General features: G+C 43.1%; 1 protein-coding gene across 4 annotated transcripts in view; it reads left to right on the top strand.

The window, feature by feature from the left end:
* Positions 1-23,360, top strand: part of pax5 (paired box 5) — a gene marked incomplete at its 3' end in the record, with an annotated part of 48,320 nt that overhangs the window by 2,715 nt on the left and 22,245 nt on the right. For all 4 annotated transcript variants that reach the window (XM_084559871.1, XM_084559869.1, XM_084559870.1 and 1 more), the window contains exons 2-5: positions 11,756-11,921; positions 15,257-15,454; positions 16,145-16,209; positions 18,731-18,856. In XM_084559871.1, coding sequence (XP_084415997.1) covers positions 11,756-11,921; positions 15,257-15,454; positions 16,145-16,209; positions 18,731-18,856 — 555 coding nt within the window. The remainder of the gene's footprint in view (positions 1-11,755; positions 11,922-15,256; positions 15,455-16,144; positions 16,210-18,730; positions 18,857-23,360) is intronic.

The following is a 23,360-nucleotide window of genomic DNA, read 5'->3' as shown; positions in this document are numbered from 1 at the left end:
AGGCTCGGGCGTAAAAAAAAAAAAAAAAAAAAAGCTTTCATGGTGGAAGGAGAGAGGAGGAAGGAAAAGGGGGGACACTTAAACAACAACACTGGCTTCAATTTGCCTCCAAATGATTATCACAACTCAACCACATTCGTACTAATGTTTTAAAAAAAAAAAAAGTATACATGCCCCGTTCCTCTTCCTCCCCCACCCTCCCATCCACCCATTTCCAGCACTGGAGAGGTAATGAAATATGGTAATGGCTTCGGATCCCCGGATTAAAGTCGTCCTACCCTGATGGAAGTTTTCTCCAAATTTCCAACCCTAAAGCAACAACAATTTGTATACATGATTGATTGTGTTTGGATTTTTTAATTGCTTATGTATTTAATTTGCAAATCGGAGAGACAAGAGCGGCGGCTGCAATTTACTTCTGTGGGGAGAGAAGCGCTAGTGACTATATCTCAATAAATAAAAACAGACTCTGGCTGCAGAGGAAGGACAGAAAAAAACAAAACAAAAAAAATACGCAAATTTTAATACAACTTTGTTTTTAGCATCTCCGCTCTGCCTACGCAAACTATCACTGATCTATTTTTATTTATATCATTTATGTAGAAAGGAAATAACATTGAAAAAATAAAAAAGAAACTACTGGTTACACAATATTGTGTATTTAAAAATGTAGCAACCAACAGATTTGTCACTTTTCATTGTATTTTCCCTACGCTAGTCTTTCTCACATCCATTACATTCACCTACTTTTGGTCATTTCATCCGAATGTGGCCTAAATTCAGACTAAATGTACAAGCTGTAACATCCAAGTCTGAATGTGTAAGCGTCCCCTTTTTATTTGTTTATTTATTTTGAACTAGACTACACCCTGGTGTGTTTGATTTAGTATTTTACAAACCGGCAAAACAAAATGAAGCCGGTTTGCTGTCTGTCAGGCTTGGATCAGGCCTTCTAAATACTCAGGAAATAGATGTGAAATATGAATGAGGATTAGTGTGAATGTTGGAAACGGGGGTTACTGTCAGTGGATTAAAGATCAGGGACGTGGAATCAATGAAGATTCATGAAACCACATTTAATGTTGAAGACCTGGGTGAACGAAACTGAAAATATCAGAATTAAGGTGATCTCGTGGTTTGTGGATTAATACGCCTCCAGTGTTATTTAGGGCCACTTTGGGCCCCCGTGGACTGGTTGGTGGACTCGTAACTTTAAGTATGCTGATGGTAAAGTTCCTGCATGTCTTGTATTTCAAAGTGTGTGTGTATCATTGCGCACGAGCTTGTGCGTACGGGCGCGTTGCTCAAGGTTGAACGCCCCCTCGTGGTTTAACCTGTAAACATCCAAATGGTAAAGAAGCCTTTGAACAGAAAGCAGAATCCAAAGCTTCAAGTTTTATAACATGCTATGTTATAAAATTATCAAAAATTATATTTATATGTATATAACATATTTTCTTCTAATAACTGAAGCTTAAATGTTTAACTTGCTTTGTTGTATTTGGATTACAAGCTCTTCTGGGTTGTTTGCGAGCAGACCACACAAGTACTCTGAAAGTAGAAGTGCACACTAGGGAAGCATGAAAGGAGAGAAAGCAGCAGTACAAGTATAAAAATATAAAACATAGAAATGAACTCGATAACATCATTCACTGACCTTTTCAGAAACACATGCATAGCCTTGAGGTACGCCGAGCCCCTAAGCCTTTTGAGGATATACCTGAAAACTAGGCAGAACATGTAAAGGTTTTTATGGTGGCTGTGTTTGGAGCACACACCTAATCACCAATTTGATAGATTATACTTAACACTATGCGTAATGATGCAGTTATGCAGTTAGAAACCGCGTGATTATGTTCCCCATATAGCTCTAAATGCGTCTAATCTAGGGGTTATGTGTATGCACAGAAGAGCCGAAATGATTAAATGTCTAGAAAGAGGAAGAAGGGAAATAACACTTTTTAATTTGGCTCATGCTTTAGGCTATTTGTGTGGTTAATATAACAGGGGCGAGGCTTTGATATGCCCTCTCAAATCAGGTGGGACGAGCATGTATTGAATCCCCCTTCTCTCGGTTTGGAGTGTAAATGCGGAGCTCGCCAATTGCATTTCATTAAAGACAACATCCGTTTGGATCCGCAATCAATTAGGTAATGAGTGGGAATGCATGTTTCATGCGCTTCCTCCCAATTCTCCCCAAGCTAAAGATTTATAGCATTGTGCTGAAGGAAGGAGGGAAATTGTTTTCATAATACTCTGCAGCTCTCACTTCTGTAGGCCTAGAAATGGTTAAATGCATAGAAAGATTAAGTAAATATTAACTTGGTTGTGTTTTACTAAAAAGCAGTGGACCTATAAAATATACCCTTTTGAATTTGTGTGTTATTTTTCCTGTATTTCTTCTAACTATACCTACCTGTAATACAGAAAAATGGACAACTGCTGTTTGAGTTCTTGAGCATTCCCTCGTTTATAAAGCCTTGCTGCAACTAAGCCTCATTTTTAGTAATACTCAATTAATTAGCCATTTAATATTGACATGAATAAATTGAGCGCAAATGGGTATAAAGGCATTAGGTTTTTTACTTCGTTAATTGAAATTAAACATATGATCGTCTAGTCCCCGAGCCATGCGTCGCTTCACGGAGCCTCCCCATTGGCGGAGGGACAATGCCTGCGGAGCGTCATTGGCCCACGGGATTCGCTCCAGCCAATCACCGCCTCCCCCCGCCCGCTTCTATCTGGGCTCGGTGGTGACGTGGAGGCAGCTCTCGCGTTGTGATTGGCCGACTTCCCTGTGAGTGACGGGCAGCTGGCCGGCGCGTGTGGGTTAGGGTTCCAGGGGGTTGGGAGCCCGGGCGCTGTCCGCTCGAGAGCAGGTCCTGAAACGCGCCGTGCGCCACCGTGGGAGACGGGCGCAGGCAGCTATACGTTGTATAGTTAAAGAAGCCGGTTTTATGTGCACGTTTACATCACAGTCTTTGCCGTGTTCTGGCGCGGGCGCGGAGATGAGTACCTTTTGAATTTGGGCAGGACTGTTTTCTTCTCCAACGCGGCGAAATCCGTCTCCAAACTCACATTTAAACCCGGAGTCCTGTAGCTGCGTGTGTGCAGCGAGTCCTGGTCAGCACAGAGGGGGACAGAGACAGAGTGACCAAGAGCTGCCTTTCGTTCTTACAAACAAGACTACAACTCTCAAGTCAGCTCCTTCTTTTACTCAACCCAGAGTGCTCTTTTTTTCCCCCTGTTGCGTAAATTTCTGTATTTTCTTTCTCTTTCTTTTTATTTTATTTTTTGGCACGGTGGGATATGAGACTTCAAGATGTGAGCACTCATCCGCTCTCAGTCGCTTTATTGATGGGAGATAAGTGTTAATGTGAAAGCAACTGCAGAGGACGATTTATGAAGAAATGTGCAGAAAACAACCTGGAACAAAAATACAAGCAGTGGATCTCTAACTATTTTTTGCCTTTGAAGTCGTTTTTTTTTTTTTCTTCTTCCATTCTTGAAATATTTCTGAACGGACTGAGAAAGTTCAGTCTCCATTCAGCTCGGTCGCAGCTCAGGGGTCACGGTCAGTGGACCGAGAAGGGGAGAAAGGAGGCTACTCTGTTTGTTCTGCATAAACATTTTTTCTTTTTTGCAAAACTTTTAATTTTTTTATTTTTTACTCACTGGCACTGATGCAACTCGTGGAGAAGCAGACGGGATGAGCTCAGCCGCTGTGGTTTCCCTCCTCTGGTTTAGGAGACGCCAGAATAGACCCGCTGTTTTGTCCGGTCCCCATGAGGAGGGGGCCCGTTTCTGATCCATAGTTTTACGCCATTTCTTTCTTCATTTCAACCTGCAAATATCCATTTTTCGATGTTTTAAAAATATTTTTAGTAGTGCAAGTCACATCGTCAGCTAATTAAAGTTTAATTTTTTTAAATAAGCAAAAAAGAAAATTATCTCCTTTAAAGGGGAGCTGGCACCATTTTTAATTCATTGGAGGTCACGGTGTGTCAGTTTAGCGGCCGACTGAAGCGGGGCGTCCTGTTGGCATTTTTTTTAAGACCCCTCGCAGCGTACCGGGGCCCTCCAGCCCTACATTACCCACATGGAGATTCACTGTAAGCACGACCCGTTTGCGGCAATGCACAGTAAGTTTCTTACAATTTCCTCCATCTGCATGATCCCATCTGCCCTGAATCCCCATCAGTCCCCCAGACCACCCACTCTGTGTGCTTATGCAATCATGACAAGCATGTTCAGCTTCACCATACACTGGAAAAACATTATTTTTAGCCATGTTTTATTTTTATTTTTTTAGTTCAGTTTTGAGATGCATAAAAGCCAGAGCATTTTAAATGAAGCACGCACAAAAAGCAGCTTGTCCACAGAATTTATAAATTCAAGATGACTTGACTTTTTGAATAATTTGTTATAGTTGTTGTTGAAATTATTACTCCCTTTACTGGCTTTTTAAATACAGAACATTATGCTGGAATTATAGTGTTTGCATTGTGTCACTTGTTATTTCAATGTCGCTCAATTCGCTGTGGTTTGTAAATGTGCGCAATGAATGTCGAGCAGGTGCACATCGACTTGAGTTATGTTTAGGGACGAGAAGCGGATGTGATCTTGTGCATCGTGTGATGAAATGCAGGCTCTGTAACCCCAGAATGCGTTGTGTTGGGTTGTGCCCTGGGAGAGACGGGATTGCTTGCTGTCTTCCCCACTTTGAAGGGAAGAAGGTGCAGGGGTCAGAGAGCGAGAGAAAGAGAGATAGAGAGTGAGTCAGAGAGAGAGAGAGAGAGAGAGAGGTGGGTAACAAAGCATGACTAAAAGCTGAACTTCATCCACAAACAGTAACAGCACTGTTCCTGCACATAACCAGGTTAGACAGACACACACACACACACACTGCGCTCGGCACAGGTGCAGGTCAATCCGCCGCCCACAGGTCAGTGCACACGCAGGTTGAACTCGCAGCGTGCAGCGCGGTGTGAGCGTCCTGCTCAAGGGCACCTCAGCAGAGCAGCTGCGTGCAGGGTACAGGCTGCATGAGCGAGGCACACAACTTGGTCACTCAGTCGTGACATGGCGGACCCTGCTTTGTTTCTTTCACTTCACTTTCCCTCACTTAAATAGTGGCTGCATGCTTTCACGTTATTTCGTTTTGTTTTTCTTCAAAGTATATTTAGGCAGGGTGGAACAGCTGGAGATAATAATAATGATAATAATAAATGATAATTATAATAACGGGGAAAAACAAGATTCTGGTTTTAATCATGAGAAATTCACAGCTCAGTGGCTATAGCTCGTCGACTACAGGGCACAGTTCACTTTACTACATTTGACAAATTGCTAGAAAATTTATCAACTATTTTGAGCAATGAAATATAGAACTTAACTTGCACTTTAAACAAGCTTAATTAATGCACAATTTGTAATATAAAAGTGCCTGCGTTCAAAAGTCGAGTCCAGCCTTTCAGCGTGGAATAGATTATGCATTAAATATTTTCTAGCAGTTTAGTCCCGGAGAGAAACCGATGTTAGGTGACTGACAGAGTTTCCCACGGTGTGTTATCCTGCAGGATTAAAAAAAAAAAAAAAAGTGCACACACACGCATCCAAAAGCTAGAACGAATCACGTTTCCTCTTCCCTGCCGTTCCAGCCAAAGCCAATGATCCGCGGTGCTGACGGCAACAGCGGAGCTAAAGTTATATATGTCAAAGCCCGGAGACGCTTTAAAACGATTACACCTAAAAAATGTCAAAGGCAGAGAGACAGAGAGGTTGGGATGAATCGAGTGTGACGCGTGGAAATGTTGCTGGTCGAGTTTGGATGTGCGCTCTTATGTGTGTGTGTGTGTGTGTCTCTCTCTCCCTCTCTTTCTCTGTGTGTGTGTGTGTAAGGGAGAGTGTGTAACATTTTCACAACGTAAAGTTCACACCATCAGGAAATATGTGTAGCATACGCGTGTGTGTGTGTGTGTGTGTGTGTTAGTGGGTTTAATGGTGTCTTTTAAGCCTTTTACTTCATGTTAAACCAAGTTGAATGTGTGCGTAATCAAAAATCTGATTATTTTAACAACAGCTTTGCCACTTTATTTATTTTTTTATTTAACATCCCCCATCCTTATTTTCGTTATAAGAGCAATACATATTGTACTACAACAATGGTTAATAATGAATATTCTGCGTCAATGGTCAAACAGCATGACCAATAGATTATAACTTTAAAGAGTCATCTCTACCACGACCAAGAATATATAGCGTGGATATTTTAAAAATCTATAGCAGGTGATTGTGATGATAATGAGCTGGATTTCATAATAACGTATTGTGATGGTAATGGTGGCATGCTGCATGTTAAGTAGCTGCGGCCTACCTTCATGAGTTTAAGCTTAAAGAAAATATAAACATCTGACAAATACTGAGGAATATTCAGGAACGCGAAAAAAAAAAAAACAACGAATTAATCTTAATGCAAAAGATTGAATCCTGAAAATAACGCAGAAACAGAAATTATAAATCAAAAAGTAATGTTTTTTTCTGTCTTATTCTGATGGCGATTTCTGCAAAAACAAACCTCCCTTTGACTTCTAACTGTTTATTGACAAGCTTCCCCTGCGCCGCACATCCTCCACAAAATATTAATTATCAGCTCCACGAAGGGAAAATACAGAACAGCACTATACGTCCAAAACGCCTGTCTGGCACATCTCACAGATCTATTCAGTGTTTGCACAAGGAAATTTGCTTCATCTGTATTCTTGCAGGCAACTTTCCAAACAGGTTTTCAGCCAAAAGTAATTTCTGGTTCCTCTTTTATTTTTTATTTTTTTCGAAGACAGAGAGGAGAGTGAAGAGATGGAGAGGAACTGGTGGCGTTTTGTTGCGATTTCTCTTTTGCTTTATTTTTGAATCGCCAGGCCGTGACGAGGCAGATGAGAGATGAGAGGGAGAGGGAGAGAGAGAGGTTGGTGGACGGAGGGAAAGAGGGAGAAAGAGAGAGAGAGAGACATTGAGGAATGTAGCGGGAAGAGAGAGACAGAGAGCCTAATGGACCTTATTTTCTGGATGGGGGAGCTCGAATATATTCTGCTTTATCTCTGTATTTTTTTTTATTTTTTTCCTGCCGGAAACAGTGAATCAATCAAACATTTAAGGAGGTGCTGGGCTCTTAAGTCAGCTCCTATAAAGAGTAAATAAATAAAATACAACAGGGATGCATAATGACCGCTGGTCCCCTGGCTTGTCTCTGTCCCTCTCTGATTCAGCAGGATGAAAATGAAGCTGCTGCCTCTGCCAAATGCTCTCCACCCTCTGGAGAGTCGAGGTTCTAGCTTTTATAGAAAAGACCCCGAGATGCCAAGAATCCCTAATTTGGCTAAATCTTTCTATCTAATTTGCAACAAAACCTCCTGAGCTGGCCGGTGTTGATTGAATTTCTGGGAGCAAGTGGTTAATTTGTTTGGTGGAATTGCTGGACTTCTGTCTCTAAACTCACACAGCTGCGAGGGAGCAACAGTCCCCGGATTCTTGTGTGACATTTCCAAATAATGTCCACAATTTAGCAAATATTTCGCAAAAAATTAAGGGACATTTTTATGTATTTTGATCTCGTTTCATATTACCATAACAATAAAATAAAATCTTAAGCTCAAACCAGGCTTGGGGCCAGCCTCATTCCTCACTCTAGTCAGTGCCTGAACCACAGCATTTCAAATGAGATCTTGTAAACTAATACAGAGAATTATGCTCCAGAGGCCGATAAACAAATGCCTTTATAGAATGTGTACGTTTTGGCGTTCGTCCCTATCAGTATTTATAGGCTTGGAAAATAAATTTCAGAACGCATAATCCCCACAACCCACCCCAAGAATGTTGAGAGTCTGAACGCCTAATGCCAACAGTAAATACATAGATAAGTGAATAAATAGTTATCGTGGGGTTTTTGTAGGTCACAAGTCATTCCTCTCCATCTCTTTACAAAGCAAGGCGTATTTCATGCCCTGGCCCAGATAGGAAGGGTGAAAGGAACCATTTCATTTACTCTTATCTGAGAAAGAGGTGGAGAGAGAGAGAGAGAGAGAGAGGGAGAGAGAGAGAGAGGGAGAGAGTCTTCTCTGCAGATACCTGTGGTGAGGAGGACGTAGCGCAGTAGGCTTCTGTAAAGGACCATGCAAAAATCGTGCTGCTATTCACTGAGAGGTTTCAGGAAATAATAATAAAGAGAGGAGGGAGGAATAATGCCTTTACACAGCCACACAAAAGCATGCACAGAAACTGAGAGAGCGAGTGTTGAAGGCTTGATTTTGGTCATGTAGGTCAGCGGGGTCTTTCTTGCTTTGAGGAATATCAGAAAATGTTATGTGTGAGGGTTTTTTTTTGTCTTGTTTTGTTTTCGGTGCATAATGAGACAATGCACTGACGATTTCAAGTTAACTCCCAGATATCAGGTCAGAGTGAATCAGGGGATTGCTCGTTTATTCCAGAGACAGCAGGGCTCACGGTTGTCCTGGTGGCTTAAAGGGTCAAAGTGCCTATCAGGAACGGCTAGGATCCAGCTGGGGGATAGTTGTTGCACGGTAATTTTCCATTTCATTTCCTTCTCTCTGCTCATGAACTTTCTAATAGAGGCATAAAATGGCAAAATATGTTTCTGAAAGTGTGCAGCAGTGACAGATTGGAGCGGTTTTCACACGAATCAAGGGTGTTGAGAGTATAGAAGGCTGTGTAGGTTTAAAGCCATTTGCCAGAGGGACAGTTGATTCTTGAATTGTGATTTTATCAATAAAACTGACTTGACTCTTTCATGTGCATAAAATCAGGAGTGAAAAGTCATCCAAAACCAGTCCATGGGAGACCAAGAATCCCAAACACGTGATCTAAATTCTTATTTTACAAAACAGACATATGGAAAGCTGCAAAACTGTAAGATTACACGAAAAGAGTTCAGTAATAAGCGTCCCGATGGCCCTAGGTCCACTATCTAGTAATTGAAGAGTTGTGGCTGCTTGTCTACTTGTAAAAAACAAAAATCACAGCTCACCAAGATGAAAAGATGCAATTTTCTGACTTCTGATCGTCTTCATATGGAGACAGCTGCGTGCCATAGTCGATTTTTTGGGGATTGGCCTAAGGAAACATACACAATGATTTTCTGAACTGCAACTGATGTTTGGATCAAGATTTGGTAAAAGATTTCAAAGACGTGCAAGACATACAGCCCAAAAAGAACAGCTGTAGCTGAAGTAGCCTTAGTCTGCATGAAGTTGCACAAATGCTGGATCCTACATTTTTCATATACCTTAGAATCGTCTGCATTAAATACCTGGAAAAAGTTCACATCTTTCAAATCCATGACTTCACTTTCCAAAGCTGGTCTTCTGTTAATTTGAGGAATCCAAACCTAAGGCAAAACTACTCTGTTGACATTATCAGGCAAACTTTTTTTGTGTGTGTGTGTGTGCAGATAAACTAATCCTGATGTGTGTAAATGTAGTGGACTGCTCCTTTAACGCACCTGCCAAGTCCGCAGTCGTGGAATGAGAAATGTGAAGGGTGGCAGTACATATTCTTTAATTTAGAGGATTGCTCCTGATTGAACGGGTTTGTGAATAAACGGCGACACAGCTGATGTGATTATATCGTCCTTAAAGTTCATATTGGTTGTTAAATTTCATGCCATTTAGCCCTCGAGCCTCGGCTGAGCCCGGCGCAGAGGCGCATTGCATAAACAGATGCTATTACTCCGTCTATATATTGCTGTCTTTCGTAAAGAGTGATTGCTTTTCAAATTGTGCTGTCTGCAGCAGGCGTCTGCATAATGAGGCTTCTTCTATCTGAAGGGAAAAGAAAAAAAAAAAGTAGTACGGCAGAGAGTGGCCATCCACATTAGCGGTTTGGAAATTGCTTTGTTTGATTTCACAGAATGAGACTCTCCAGACTTCACATTTCTGTATTTATTTGCCACGTATTGACCTATTTATATTTAAGCTGGAGAAAGCTGTGTGTGTGTGTGTGTGTGTGTGCGCTTCCTTATTTTATGTTGATGGGGGGAAAAGACGAGGACAGAGGGACAGGTTCGGGGGACAGCATGGTGTTTTAGGGGGTATCCCTGCTGGGGTTATGTGTTTAAAATCTATTACCCCCACAGCTAGGATTAGTGTCTGTGAAAGAGTGTGTGTTTGTCTCTGTGTGTGTGTCTGTGTGTGTTTCCCCTAAAGACGTAATCACTATGATAATACAAAAGCCAGTGGATTAAATGGTACAGAAATTCTAGTTGATTTATACTTCGCCTTTGGTGAGATACTTACAGTACATACATACGCATACAATCGGGGAGAGGAGGGGTGGGGTGTAGTGACGCTCCTCCTCTCGTCCTCCCAGTGTCTTGCTCAGACAGCGTGTTTCTATGGGCGGATACGGCGGTTAGCACTGTCACCTCAAAACAAGAGGTCCCTGGGTTCTTGACTTGTCCCGACTCACTGGAGCCTTTCAGAGAGCAGTTTCCAAATGTATAAATGTGGTCGTCTCACATAAATCTGTGATTTACTGCCGACCTGTTCAGAATATATTCCCATTCAGTGGAGGCCTGGATTAGATGCATTTTTAGAAACTAGACGGATACAGATACACGTGTTTTATATGTATATATATGTAAATCAACCATTTATTGTTCAGTGTGAAATCTATCGGCCACAAATGGACATTTCTTAGTCTTAGAAGATTTTTAAAAAAAAGCGTATAACAAGCCCGCTACCAGAATTACACAAAGCGTATTCAATTATGTAAAGGTTCAGCTTGTCGTCTGTTCTATAGCATACACCAGAGTCGCTGTCCTCCATTCATTTCCTCTTATACTTTCATCCCTCCATCCCTCAGGGGGAATATTAGCGGTATCTTTCACTAAGGGGCCAGGGCGAGGCCTTGGTCAATAATTAATTGAAATCCCTTCATTTACTTGAAATCTTTGCTCAGCCTGCCCCTGGTGAAATTGGGCAAAGTTTGCACTTCGGCATAGTCCGACTGGTATTATTATGCTGAGCAGGATAAATCAGGGGCAGGGGAGAAAACTGACTTATTTGAGATAGTAAATTAACTCCAGCCGGGGGCCAACAGCTGTGGGATTGTAGCTCGGAGAGTGTGGCTTAAAAGTTACCGGTTTTCCAAACCAAACTTTTTTAAACGACACAATTTATTAGACGTACTGTGGATCTGCTCACTTGTGGTCTGCGCTTTTGGTTGTAGTGGCAAGATCCAGAGAAAGTAGGACGCTCTGCCTCAGACGGGATTTTTGCTGAACAACCTGTGATGGTGCTGTTTGATGCAATGACAATCTGAAGTGCCCTTTATTTTAACCTGAAGAGGCTTTCAGTGCAGGCGTCAAAATGTGCATGTGAGAATATGTAGAAACCATAATGACCTCTGACCTTTAAGTCTTTTTTTTTTTTTAATTCTTTTTTTTTTTTTTATAAACAGGAAAATGTCCGAACAATCAATCAGAGTGAAACTGCAATGGAAAAGTTCACTTGTGTCCGACATTTCTAATAATTTTATGATTGATCTGTGCCAATCACTGTGTCTTTTGTATTTGTTGTCATGTGTAGATAAAGCCACGAAATTTTACTCTTCTAAAATCCTTGTGTCATAACATGCATGTGATCTGACATCAACACCACCAACGCCACTTTACCTCCTCACATTCGGTCCCGCCTGCTCGTCCCCCCACCTCACGCCGCGTCTGCTCCGTCTCTTCCAGGACATGGTGGAGTGAACCAGCTCGGAGGTGTGTTCGTGAACGGCAGGCCCCTCCCCGACGTGGTTCGGCAGCGAATAGTAGAACTTGCCCATCAAGGGGTTCGGCCCTGCGACATCTCACGCCAGCTACGAGTCAGCCACGGATGCGTCAGCAAGATACTGGGCAGGTAACGTAGCACAAAGACGGTTACGCTGGTGTGTGTGTGTTTCCTGAAGTCCTGGATATATAGCAATATGAAGCAGGGCTGAAAATGTCTGCAGTGTAAATTGTTACCTTTCATTTTCAGGTCGTTCTGGTCAGGTTTTTGTCACCTGGAAAAATTAACACACACTTCCGGTTCAGTGTTTGTGAAACATTTGTCAAACTGAAACTGCTGTATGGTCACACTGACTCATTTAGAGACAATTGTGCTGCTTTATTTAGTTTCCCCAGTAGACGCTGTCAGAAGTGAAGAACTCGTCCCTCATTTCTGTATCTCTTACGTCTCCCACTCTTCTCTTGGCTTTTCGCCTTCCCCTCTTGTATCTTGTATTTTTTTCTGACCCTCTCAATATTTCTGCCTCTCATCTCCCCCACCTTTCTCTCTCTCTCTCTGTCCGTCTGTCTCTCCCTTTGCCTTTTCAAAGCTAAATTCAAGAGTAAATCCCTGCTCGTTCCGTCCCCCAGAGAAGAAAGGGGGACAAAGGGGAAAAGATTCATCACTTTTTGGAATTAGCATCAAAATGAAAGTGGCACCATATTTCTGTAACCCCCCCACCGCCTTCTCCAATCCACCACCTCCCCAAAAAAAGAGAGAGAGATGGAGAATGGGAAAAAGACACAAGAACAAGGGACACAATCAAAAAGGAAAAGGCGTGTTAAAGGAAGAAGAGCGCGAGGAAAAAGAAAAAACGAATGAGAGACAGAGAGACCATTTGTGGGGACAGAGGGGAAGGATTAGCCACAGCGACCCTCAGCTATATCAAAAAATGTGTTGCTCATTGTTCTCCCATGCCTCTCTTTCTCTTCCCCTCTCTCTCTTTCTGTCTTTCTCTCTCTATCTCCCTCCCTCCCTCTCTCTCTCTCTCTCCCCTTTCCTGGCCGTTCAACTCACTGAAGCGTTACCGTGAGGGGGGGAGGAGAGGGGATCGAGGGATGGAAGGAGGGAGGGAGGGTTGTTTTATCCTCTCCTCTCTGTCTCTCTGGTGCCAGCAGAACAAAAACACCAACTCTACCACCCTGTGTGTGTGTGTGTGTGTGTGTGTATTGGCTCATCGTTGTGCGGATATCAATAACCACGCTCGTTTATTCACCAATGATTCAGCTGTGAATAATTTAAATAGTTTTCCATTTGAAAATAGATAGTTTTTTTTTCCTTTAGCTGTGTTTATACTCCAGCTGTGAAATGCGCAACACACACACACACACACACACACACACACATGCGCACACTCACACACACAAAAGGAAAGACAAGGAAGCGCACAGTTACGGGAACTCACATCTTCACGGAAAGGATTACTCTACCGTACAGTGGAGAGAGAGAGGGAGAGGGAGAGAGGGAGAAAGAGAGAGCAGCAGGTTTAAGACTGACTGACAGCTTGCATCCACACACAGCATCCCCCCTTTTCTGCAAGCTGTGTAGCGCATTTGCTGTCCTCCCACCCCCTGCCCCCGTGCCCCTTCTGCATGCAAATACATTCATGAAATAGCCATGGTGGACATGAAACGCCTGAATCTGTGCGTTCGTGTGTGTGTGTGTGTATCGGTGCCCAACCTCTTCCCCACCTCCGTGTCACTATGTGAAATTGCTTAAGAGAGGAGCAGCCATTCACGGGATGAGTCAGGCATTAGACATACTTGGTGACAGGTGTCTGAGGGTGTCACATTTAGATTTAGTCATTCAGCTGACCCGGGTGTCTGCAGACTAATCTGATAGCTCATGTAACCGTTCATTGAGGGCTATGTTTAACTTTAAAAGGCCAAAAATATCTCAATAGCGTCGTAAGATCAGTTTCCTCAGGTGACGCCACAAAACTTAGTTATGTTTTATAAATGGTTGAAAAGCTTTTTCATTATTATAATCCCACCTTATTGCAATACTCACTAGTCTATACAGTAGAAGGAAGCTGAAACAGGTTGTGGTTGGTTGCTGGAATCATTCTTCCTTGCCGTGTTGCAAATCCCTGCAAACAATATAAAGGTGGGGCGAGGAAATCCACAATCCTCGTTCTCTGCAAAAAAAACACTCTCAGAGGTTCAGCTAGTGTGAGCCTTCAGTCTTTAGAGTTACTCAAATAAAGAGTTGCAGTCTTTTTAGAAGAAGAAAAGCCACAGAAAATATTTCCATGCATTGGGAAAAAAACACAATATCAGAGTCACTTTAGCTGCGGCCAAGCTTTTTTGCACAGAGCAAGGACCACAACTGATCACTTAATCAGTAATCAAATTCACAGCCCAAAATAATTCTTTATTTAACTCTTAAATTGGAAACAACACACTTATCTTTTAGGAAATGAGACACGAGACAGGAGGATATGGTGGCATGTGAGTTTTTTTTTTTTGAAGACTATCAGTTTAAGACATAAAGAAGTCCTGGAGGGATAGTAGGTGAAATAATTGAATGGAACAATGTTCAAATCACCACCAGGAGAGGTGGACTAAGGAGGGCAGTAAAACAGAAGGCTGTTATTAGGTTATACGCTGCTTTTCCGGAGTTTTACAGGTAAATGACGATAAATGACTGGGCATTTTGAGTCACAGTTAAAACTAAAAATAACATAACGAAGCAGAAAGATGAGACAAAAATGAAATGCATGTCAAAAGATAGAAACTGTGTGATATAAAAAGCTTCATAGTGTAGTATGTGCATCTACAACATGTTAAACTTACGCTACTGTGCATAATGACCACTCACCGAATCGCAGACCAAAATCGTGACTTCATCTGACACGAGCTGTCTGCGTAGCCAAAGCCTGATGCTGTAAGTCTAATTTTTCTGCGCCAGACATCCGGAAACACACACACGAGGCACACCGCTGCAGTGAGTGATGTGTTACCTCATCGCAAAGTGTCCATTTTGAACTGATCCTGCTGCTGCAAAGAGCAAAGGGAGCACAAATCCACCCCTGCAAAAACAAAATAAAATCTGCACAAACAAGGATGGTGGCAATAAAACAAGTACAGAACAGCACCAGCCGTAGCTTTCATTAAAAGGGATGTTAATGGTTTTTTGCACCATCACCTGCAGTCAATACATACTATCAGAAGTGAGGAGGAGGTCATACAGCTTCACCTTTTGTGCATGCAAACATATTTTGGATCTAACTGTTTAATTTCCAGTTGATTTGAAGCTATTTAAAACAGCAGTGAATTTAAAATGTCAGATTAGTGAAAGCAGATTTTACACATTTAATCTGCATCTATTGAACTCTTCTTCTTCTTCTTCTTCAAATGTTGCTATGAGCTTCTTGTTCGTCCCCTCACGACCAACGCAGCCATCTCCTGTGCTTTAATTGAAAGGTACTATGAAACGGGCAGTATCCGCCCCGGGGTAATCGGGGGATCCAAACCAAAGGTTGCTACACCCAAAGTGGTCGACAAGATCGCCGATTACAAACGCCAAAACCCCACCATGTTTGCCTGGGAGATCCGGGACAGGCTCCTGGCTGAGAGAGTTTGTGACAACGACAGCGTCCCCAGTGTCAGCTCCATCAACAGGTACCACAGTCTGTTTGTTTGTTTGTGTGTCGACTTACAGCAACAGGTACCGAGTGTAGGTAGACCGCCGAGCAATATAATTCTGTGTCTTTCGTGTGTGTGTGTGTGTGTGTGTGTGTGTGTGTGTGTGTGCGTGTTTGTGTGCGCGAGTCTGAGAGGGGAAAAGAGAATAGGAGAGAGGCCCCAGTCTCCATATGTATGAAGTGGCTGCAGCTCAGTGGTTCAACACGATGGTACAATGACAACCCTTTCCCCTGAGCATAGAAGCAGAGAGCGAGGGAGGGATGGTGAAATAAGAGAGAGAAGGAGTGAGCAAAAGAGGCAGACAAAAGGGAAGGAAGGTGTGCGGGGGTAAAGGGAAGAAACAGACACAAAAGGGAAGGAAAGAAAGGAAAAGGTGGGAAAGGAAAGAAGAGGAGGAGAGGAAAAAGGGGAGGAAAGGATGAGAAAGGAAAGGAAAGAGGAAGAAAAGGCTTGCATGAGCAGCCAAGCAGGAAGTGTGAGGCCCCTCTGCCATGTCAGCCTGCCTCAGCCACTTCACACACACACACACACACATATACACACACACACCGTTTTGCTCCCACGATGGTCATGTTCTCTCTGTCACTCAGAATCTCTCTCACACACACTCAACACAAACCACTTCACACACTCTCTAATATCTCTTCTTCTTCTCTCCTCCTGCAGGATCATTCGGACTAAGGTTCAGCAGCAGCCCGGTCAAACGGGCTCAGTGTCGGCTCACAACCTAGGTAGGTCGGTCGCCGCTGTGAAATCCTCTTCCCTGCTATCAAGGCAAATGTCACAGAGAGATTTTTCTTGGGTGAAGCTGTCTGTGTGCCGAACGGCAAAACGCAGTGAAAGTGGCACGACGCGTGTCACAAAGTCCAATCGCTTGAATGCAAGAAATACAATAATAATCAGATGTAGCTTTTATTTTATTCTTAATAGGACGATTTTGATTTGTGCAAGTTTGTTGGTTGGGTATATTTTGTCCTTATTGGCAAAATCTGAGCTGATATAAGGTAGAGGAAAATAGTTGCATCGGAGTTACATGATCACGTCCACATATGATGAACGAGGCTAAAGAGAGGTGACACTTTCCAAACGGCAAGAATTAAGAATATCAAACCATATAATCCCCCACCGCCCCAACAGATGACCTGAAACAACTTAATGCCCTTAAAGCAGAGATTATAAACACCGTTAATACAATATTTCAAACGTTTGACTATTGGAGATCATGTTTGCTGTATAACTTTTTAAGGACCTAATACAAGGCCAGAATTATTGCCGGTCTTCTCTACACTGTCTTCTTGTGACGTCAGAATTTTCATAAATGAATTTGAATGAATTTCATCCAAATAACAACAAACCTGGAGGCAGCTTTCTGCCCCTACAGCAAGTTCATTCATCCAGGTTTTGTTTGACTAAAAGATATATTGGCAAAATATATGAATTTAATGTGATTCTGCCTATTTAGAGTGAGTGGAAATTACACAAAATGTCACTAATAGTGGATGGTCCTTGTTATTACTTCTATTTAAAGTAACATGTTGAACTAAAAGAAATAAAATAATAAAAGGACCACAACCCTTTCTTGAGACTGACAGTCTGGATGTTCATTTGTAATGTTACGACGAGCCAATACATCCATTGCAACTATGAGTGAAACATTATTTCCTTTTTATTCGATGAATATCTCGGAGCACAAACACACACACGACGGCCTTCCTTCCTCTCTCTCCCTTCCCTCGCTCCGTCCCGCAGTGGATTGTGATTCGGTGTCTCTCATATCTTCATAATCGCACATTGTCTATTAATCTAAATTAATTTCACACACACCGCTCCCTGACTCCTTCCTGCCTTTTACTCACATTTAGCAAATACACACACACACACACGTGCACACACACCTAGACGCAGCGAGACACACACACACACACACAGGCGTGCACGCTTACAGATTACACAGATAAATGGGTCCCACTCCCAGGCGGAAAATTGAACATTTGGATTTGCAGAATAAAAGCGTTACGTTCTGATAAAGAAAAAAAAAAAAAAAAGAGTGAAAAGAAAGAGAAAGGAAAATCAGATAATTGAAGTGCTAAATCAAGTGATGGGAAAAGGAGGGATATGCATTCATTATACTCTCCTTGTCGTTAGCGAAGGAGTAACGCTGGAAGGGAATCTGATCCTCTGGTTTGCCTGTTGTTTTTTTTATTTATTTTTTTATTCCCTTTTCGGTCTTGTCGTTCTGTGTTTGGGGGGTCTGCTGGGAGAGAGGATTAGGATGTCTGTCTCCACACCTTTCTGTCCCTCCTGGGATACCATACTGTCACTCAGCTCCACGTCCGCTTACAGGGGCACAAGATAAGGGACCGAGGAGTGAGTGACTGTATGTTTCAGTCAATGTGTGTGTGTGTCAGGAGGTTGCATGATGTGCGTGTGCGTTACTGAAGCGGTGACAAGTACGGTGCTGTGTCGCCCGGCGAGGAACTTGTCTCCTCCGGGGTGGGGGGGAAGATTAGAAGAGGAGACAACAAGGAGCAAAACACTAACAGAGGCCGGTCCTTTGTGTCTGCTCCTGTAGCTTCACCTCAGTCAGTATGAGTGGGTGAAGTTTTAGGAAGATCAAAATGCATCTGTGTTGAGTTTATGGAGAGGATACATAGGATTTAAATATTTTTTTTCCTCCGCTATCACATAATTAAAAAAAACAACAACTAGTAGTAAAATGCACATAAATAACACATGCAAACTGGGGGGGTGCTTCTGCTAAAGTTTTATCATGCAGTTATATGAAGCAGTGTTAGTTTAACATACTGCATGATGAAGATCTTTGGCATGCATTTGAATTTTTAGCACATCTTTTTGTTTCATTATGTTATTCCTTTTTTTTTCTTTTCTTTTTTGTCCTGTGAGACTTTATTCACACAAGATAAAGATAAAGCTGATCAGAAATTATAGCCAAAAGTCAAACCCAATTTCCTTAAAATCACACAAAAACATAAACTCTTGTTTAATTTGGACAACTATCCTCACTTTCGCAGTTCTTCGTGCATTTTGAGGCAAAAGAAACAAGTTCCCAAGTCAATTTTAGTCTACTAATGTACTGAGACTTCAGCGTTGAGTGTCTGCATTTGTGTAGGCTGCAAAATGTGTTTGATTATAATGAGTGAACAAAACTCGACTAAAAAGATATTCTCACTGCAGTTAATCCTCCCCGGTACCTGTCTGGTGATTTTCCAATGTCACATGATCTGTCTGCAGCGACGTCTGTGGCTGCCACGCAGGTCTCAGCAGTGACCAGCGACTCGGCCGGCTCCTCGTACTCCATCAGTGGCATCCTGGGTATCAGCTCAGCTGCTGATGTGGGCAAGAGGAAGAGGGACGAAGGTGAGCAAACGATAACGCCGTGTACACCTGCTTCTTTCATTGCATATATTGGTGGAAGAATACATATATTTATTTATAAATCAGAAAAAGACAACTTACAAAAACACACTGTAAGACGATGCAGAGCCTCAGGAGCTGGGTGGAAAACCCAGATGGAAAGAACTCAATGCTTGGAGATCAATGACAGATGTGTGTGTGTGTGTTCATGTGCAGTATGGGAGATCTAATCCAAACATCTTCATTCAGAAACCCAGATTTGTTTACTAACAGTGCTCCACTGGAGAGCTACCTGAGAAGTCAGTTTATGCATGCACTATTGATCATGTGCTGTCATACTGGATCAATGTTGCATGCTAATAGAGGTGCAAGTGTGTGTGTGAGAGAGGTGTTCTCACGTACGCTATATGTATATATCTGTGTATGTGGGAGTGCGTTCATGTGTGCATGACCGTGGTTGTGTATGTGGCAGTGTCAGTGGCATTAAAAAGCCATCACACAGACGGTCTCCTACGGTAAATGAGACAGGACCAGATGTCGGAGCGAAGGGGGGTGACAGAATGCCACTGGGGGCTATTTCTCCCTCTCTCTCTCTCTCACTCACTCGCTCTTTCTCACTCTGACGCATGCACGCACACACACACACACACACACACACGAACACACACATACAGATACAGTATGGGGTCCTTTTCCCACTGATGATACATTTTCAAAGCGTTCCAGCAGGTTCCAGGTGAATCCCAGGTGCACCCTGATATGCTTGGATACAGCCCACTTACCCATCAGTAGAGCACAAAGACTTTAGACCCAACACAGACACAGACATGGAGACATACACACACACATATATATATATATTTATATATAGTTTACCTGACTACATGAACTCAACAGTCCAGCAATTTTTTTTAATCTTTAATTCACACAAAAACATGTGAGGATGAGAGTATTCAATAGAAGCCATAATATTTTATGCTTGGTTTAGGTGGAGATTCAACAAAAGCAAAATGCAATAAAGTGCAATGGAACCTGGCTTTAGAAAAGTGAATAAATAATAAATTAGTTGTTTATATTTTATTGATCCCTCACGGGGAAATTATTTTCCTGTGTTTGACCCATCCATCGTTCACACACTCGGAGCAGAGAGCAATCTGGAGGTTAGGAGCTTGCTCAAGGCGCCTCAGCCACGGACGTGGGGGGAAAGCGAACCCATGACCCTGCGGTCGTACAGAAAGCTTATGCGGCTATCTCGCTTACAACTGCGGCAGACAAGGACAGATATGTGACGAGGAGAATGGTGGCTGAAAGGATGAAGCGTATTAGTTTCCACATCACTTTTGCTCATTTGAGATTTGAAAGGCACGCTGTCGTTGCGTCACCTTGTTTATCATTTATTCACACCTCATAGTTGCGTAGCGAAGTTAAAGAAAATGCGTATAATGTGCAATTAAGATCAACAATTGGTCTTTTCACAGCAGAAACTCTTCTTTAGTTCACAAGCACAGGTGTAACTAATAACACTGGGTGGTGAATGAATCATTAATGATATTAGATACACCTGTTCTTTTCCAGGAATAAAAAAGTCAATATCTGCTGTGGTTCATCCTGGGAATACTTCTCATTTAGAGTCGTCTCTTTTTGACATGAATAACAAGAATCGTGTATAATCACATGAACGTATTCCACGTTATCATGTGCTCTAATGTCCTTTGTGGTCAGATCTGTAGTTGAAGGAGGAGATCTGTAATCTAATTAGCTTCTCATTGTCTCACTTTGTTCTTCATGTGCATGAACTACATCTACTACATGTGTGGTACGTCTGTTGTTTCCCTACGACTGGTCTTGCAGTTTAACGACTGACTGACACAGCCTCACTTCGCACGTTCCGCCGAAGGGCTCGGGAAGGCGCCGTTCCGGAGCACCGTGTCGCCCCGCGTCACGTTTTGCTGGGCGCGTTTTATCTGTGGTGTTTCCGTGGCAGAGGTCTGAGCGGCTGGCTCTGTGGTCTAATTAACAGCATTGCTAATCACAGCTTCCATTAGAGCAGCCCCCGCTGGATAATGACACACACACACAGCAAGGGGCGACAGGGGGAACAGCATGCACCGACATGGACAGACAAACACATACACCGACAAACAATGCGGCGAGCTCCTCACACACACTCGCAACCATATGCTTGTCTTTGCGGACATTGTCTCACACACACACACACACACGCGCAAGAAAAAACACACACACACACACACAAGAGGCCAGCAACCACACGGTAGTCTTTTGTTGAGCAGTTAGACAGTTAATAAAGAAAATACAGTGATGGGGCGTCCCAGGACAGACCTTCATGTGTCCAGCAAATGCAAGAAAAATGCAGTACCTTAGTGTTACAAATCCCCACTACATTTTCACAATGCAAGGCGATAATTCTGCATTATTTTGCATATGTGTGCATCTTTTTTTAAGTGATAGCTTTACCTCATTAAGTTTCATCCAGTCCATGAAACTGGTTGTACTGCATGATCATTCACTGCCCTTTTGTCGCCATCGTAAGTCAAGATATCATGTTTTATCGCACCGTATCATATGGTATCATAATATATCGTGCTCTCTCGTACCATATTGTATCAAATGCATCGCAATGATTGCTGTAACTCATGAGGGCATTAACACGTGCGCAGGAAACTCATGTAACTTGAAAGCACATAAAGAGCAGCTGTGCAAGTGATGGGAACACAGGAAGGCGGGATCGGTAGTGTTTGTGTGTGTGTGTGTGTCGGTAGGAGGAGTGTGTGGTGGTAAAGCCCTGTGGTGACCTGTGCCCCGAGCCGAAGCGAGGGGAAGTGGGGGGTAACTGGAGGCAGAATGGAGATGAATAGGAGTGAATGGAAGAACTTGACTTGTGGGGCCAAAAGGGGACTATTGTACCTTAACCTATTCTCTTACACACTGAAGCTGTCTCTGTGTGTGTGTGTGTGTCTCTGTGTGTGTGTGTGCTTGCATGCATATGTAGTCCAGGACAGGCCAGTTACTGAAGGTGAATGCTACTTTACCGCTAACACATAAGCAAAACCCACTGTCTGTTCGAAGGAAAGTCATTTGCCGCGGCCGTTCAAACCGCTCTTGCACGCGTAGAAGAAACTATTTCAATGGAATTTACCCAGAATGCCAAGTTGACCTCTCACCCCCTTGTGCATCCACTGTGACATGCAGCAGCTTACCAAATAAAAGACGCTGGAGGTAAGCAAGAGATGGAGGACGGAGGAGAGGAGGGAGGGAGGGGGATCTCCGCCCTTCACCCTGAGCTCCTCTCGGCGCCTTCCGCCCCGCACAACTTTGATCTGTGGAGTTTGGATGTGGCGCACACACCCGCAGACAAACGCACACACATGCAAGCGCCGGCTGGGGCTCTGAGGTCAGACTTGCGACCCTTGTCCTATCAGTATGATAATCTATGTCAAGTGCAGAAAGTTGCACACTGGTGGTGTCCTACCCTCTGCAGAGACTAGCTCTGACACATGCAAACAGGTGACAGCTCATCTGTTTCCTGAAGGAATTCGGATTTTAATAATTTAGCCGTTTCTGGGATGTTGGGGGGAAAAAAATGGCATAGGCAGGGTGAGGTGGAGAGAGATAGTGATGGAAAGAGAGCGAGAACCAGGAGGGAGAGGTGGTGAGAGAGAGAGAGAGAGAAGGCGGAAGAGAGAGGAAAAAGGCAGAAAGGGGAGAACAATAAGGGCTCATTGTTTGTTTTGTTCTGCTCTGAAAAAGAGGGAAGAGAAGCGCTTCCCTTCTGAGACTGAATCACAGAGATAGAGGCAGCTGTGTGTGTGTGTGTGTGTGTGTAATGTGTGTGTGTATGTGTGTGTGTGTGTGTGTGTGGTGTATCCGACAGTGAATAGGATTTAACCCGTCACGGCAATGAGTTTCTTTACCCATCCATGGATACAATGAAACCAGCCGGATATCAAGCAAACCCACCCACCCACCCACACCCACATCCACCTCCACACCAAGACACGCACACACACACACACATTCATACACATGAATGGACAATATTGATTATCATAAGCAAAAGCTTTGTTCTTACTGCTCGATTACAGTAAGTCCTGTCACCTCCTTCGTTCGGTCTCTCTCTGATCCACTGCGGGTGCTCCACAGTGGAAGGCTTGGGTCACTCTTTCAGGGTGTATTTGTGTTTGTGTGTGTGTGTCTGTGTGTATGTGTGTGTGTGCAACAGACAGAAAGCAGAAAGCAATAAGCTGGCTGAAATGGTGCCATCAGAGCTACATGATTGATCAATTGAATTCCATCATGGAGACTGGCCGGTGGGATTAAATGGGTTGCCGTGGGTTACCAGGCTAAAGCATCATACTGGCTTTATCTCCCCCCTGATTGGTCTGTCACCAGAGACTTGGACCATACACTCACACTGCTCCTACTATCTGTATATGAGTGTGTGTGCGTGTGTCCGACTATAGAAGTGAAAGAGAGATTATGATCGAGG

This window comes from Chelon labrosus (assembly GCF_963514085.1).
Source record: "Chelon labrosus genome assembly, chromosome: 2".
Lineage (NCBI taxonomy): Eukaryota > Metazoa > Chordata > Actinopteri > Mugiliformes > Mugilidae > Chelon > Chelon labrosus.
This window is presented reverse-complemented; position numbering and strand designations above follow the sequence as displayed.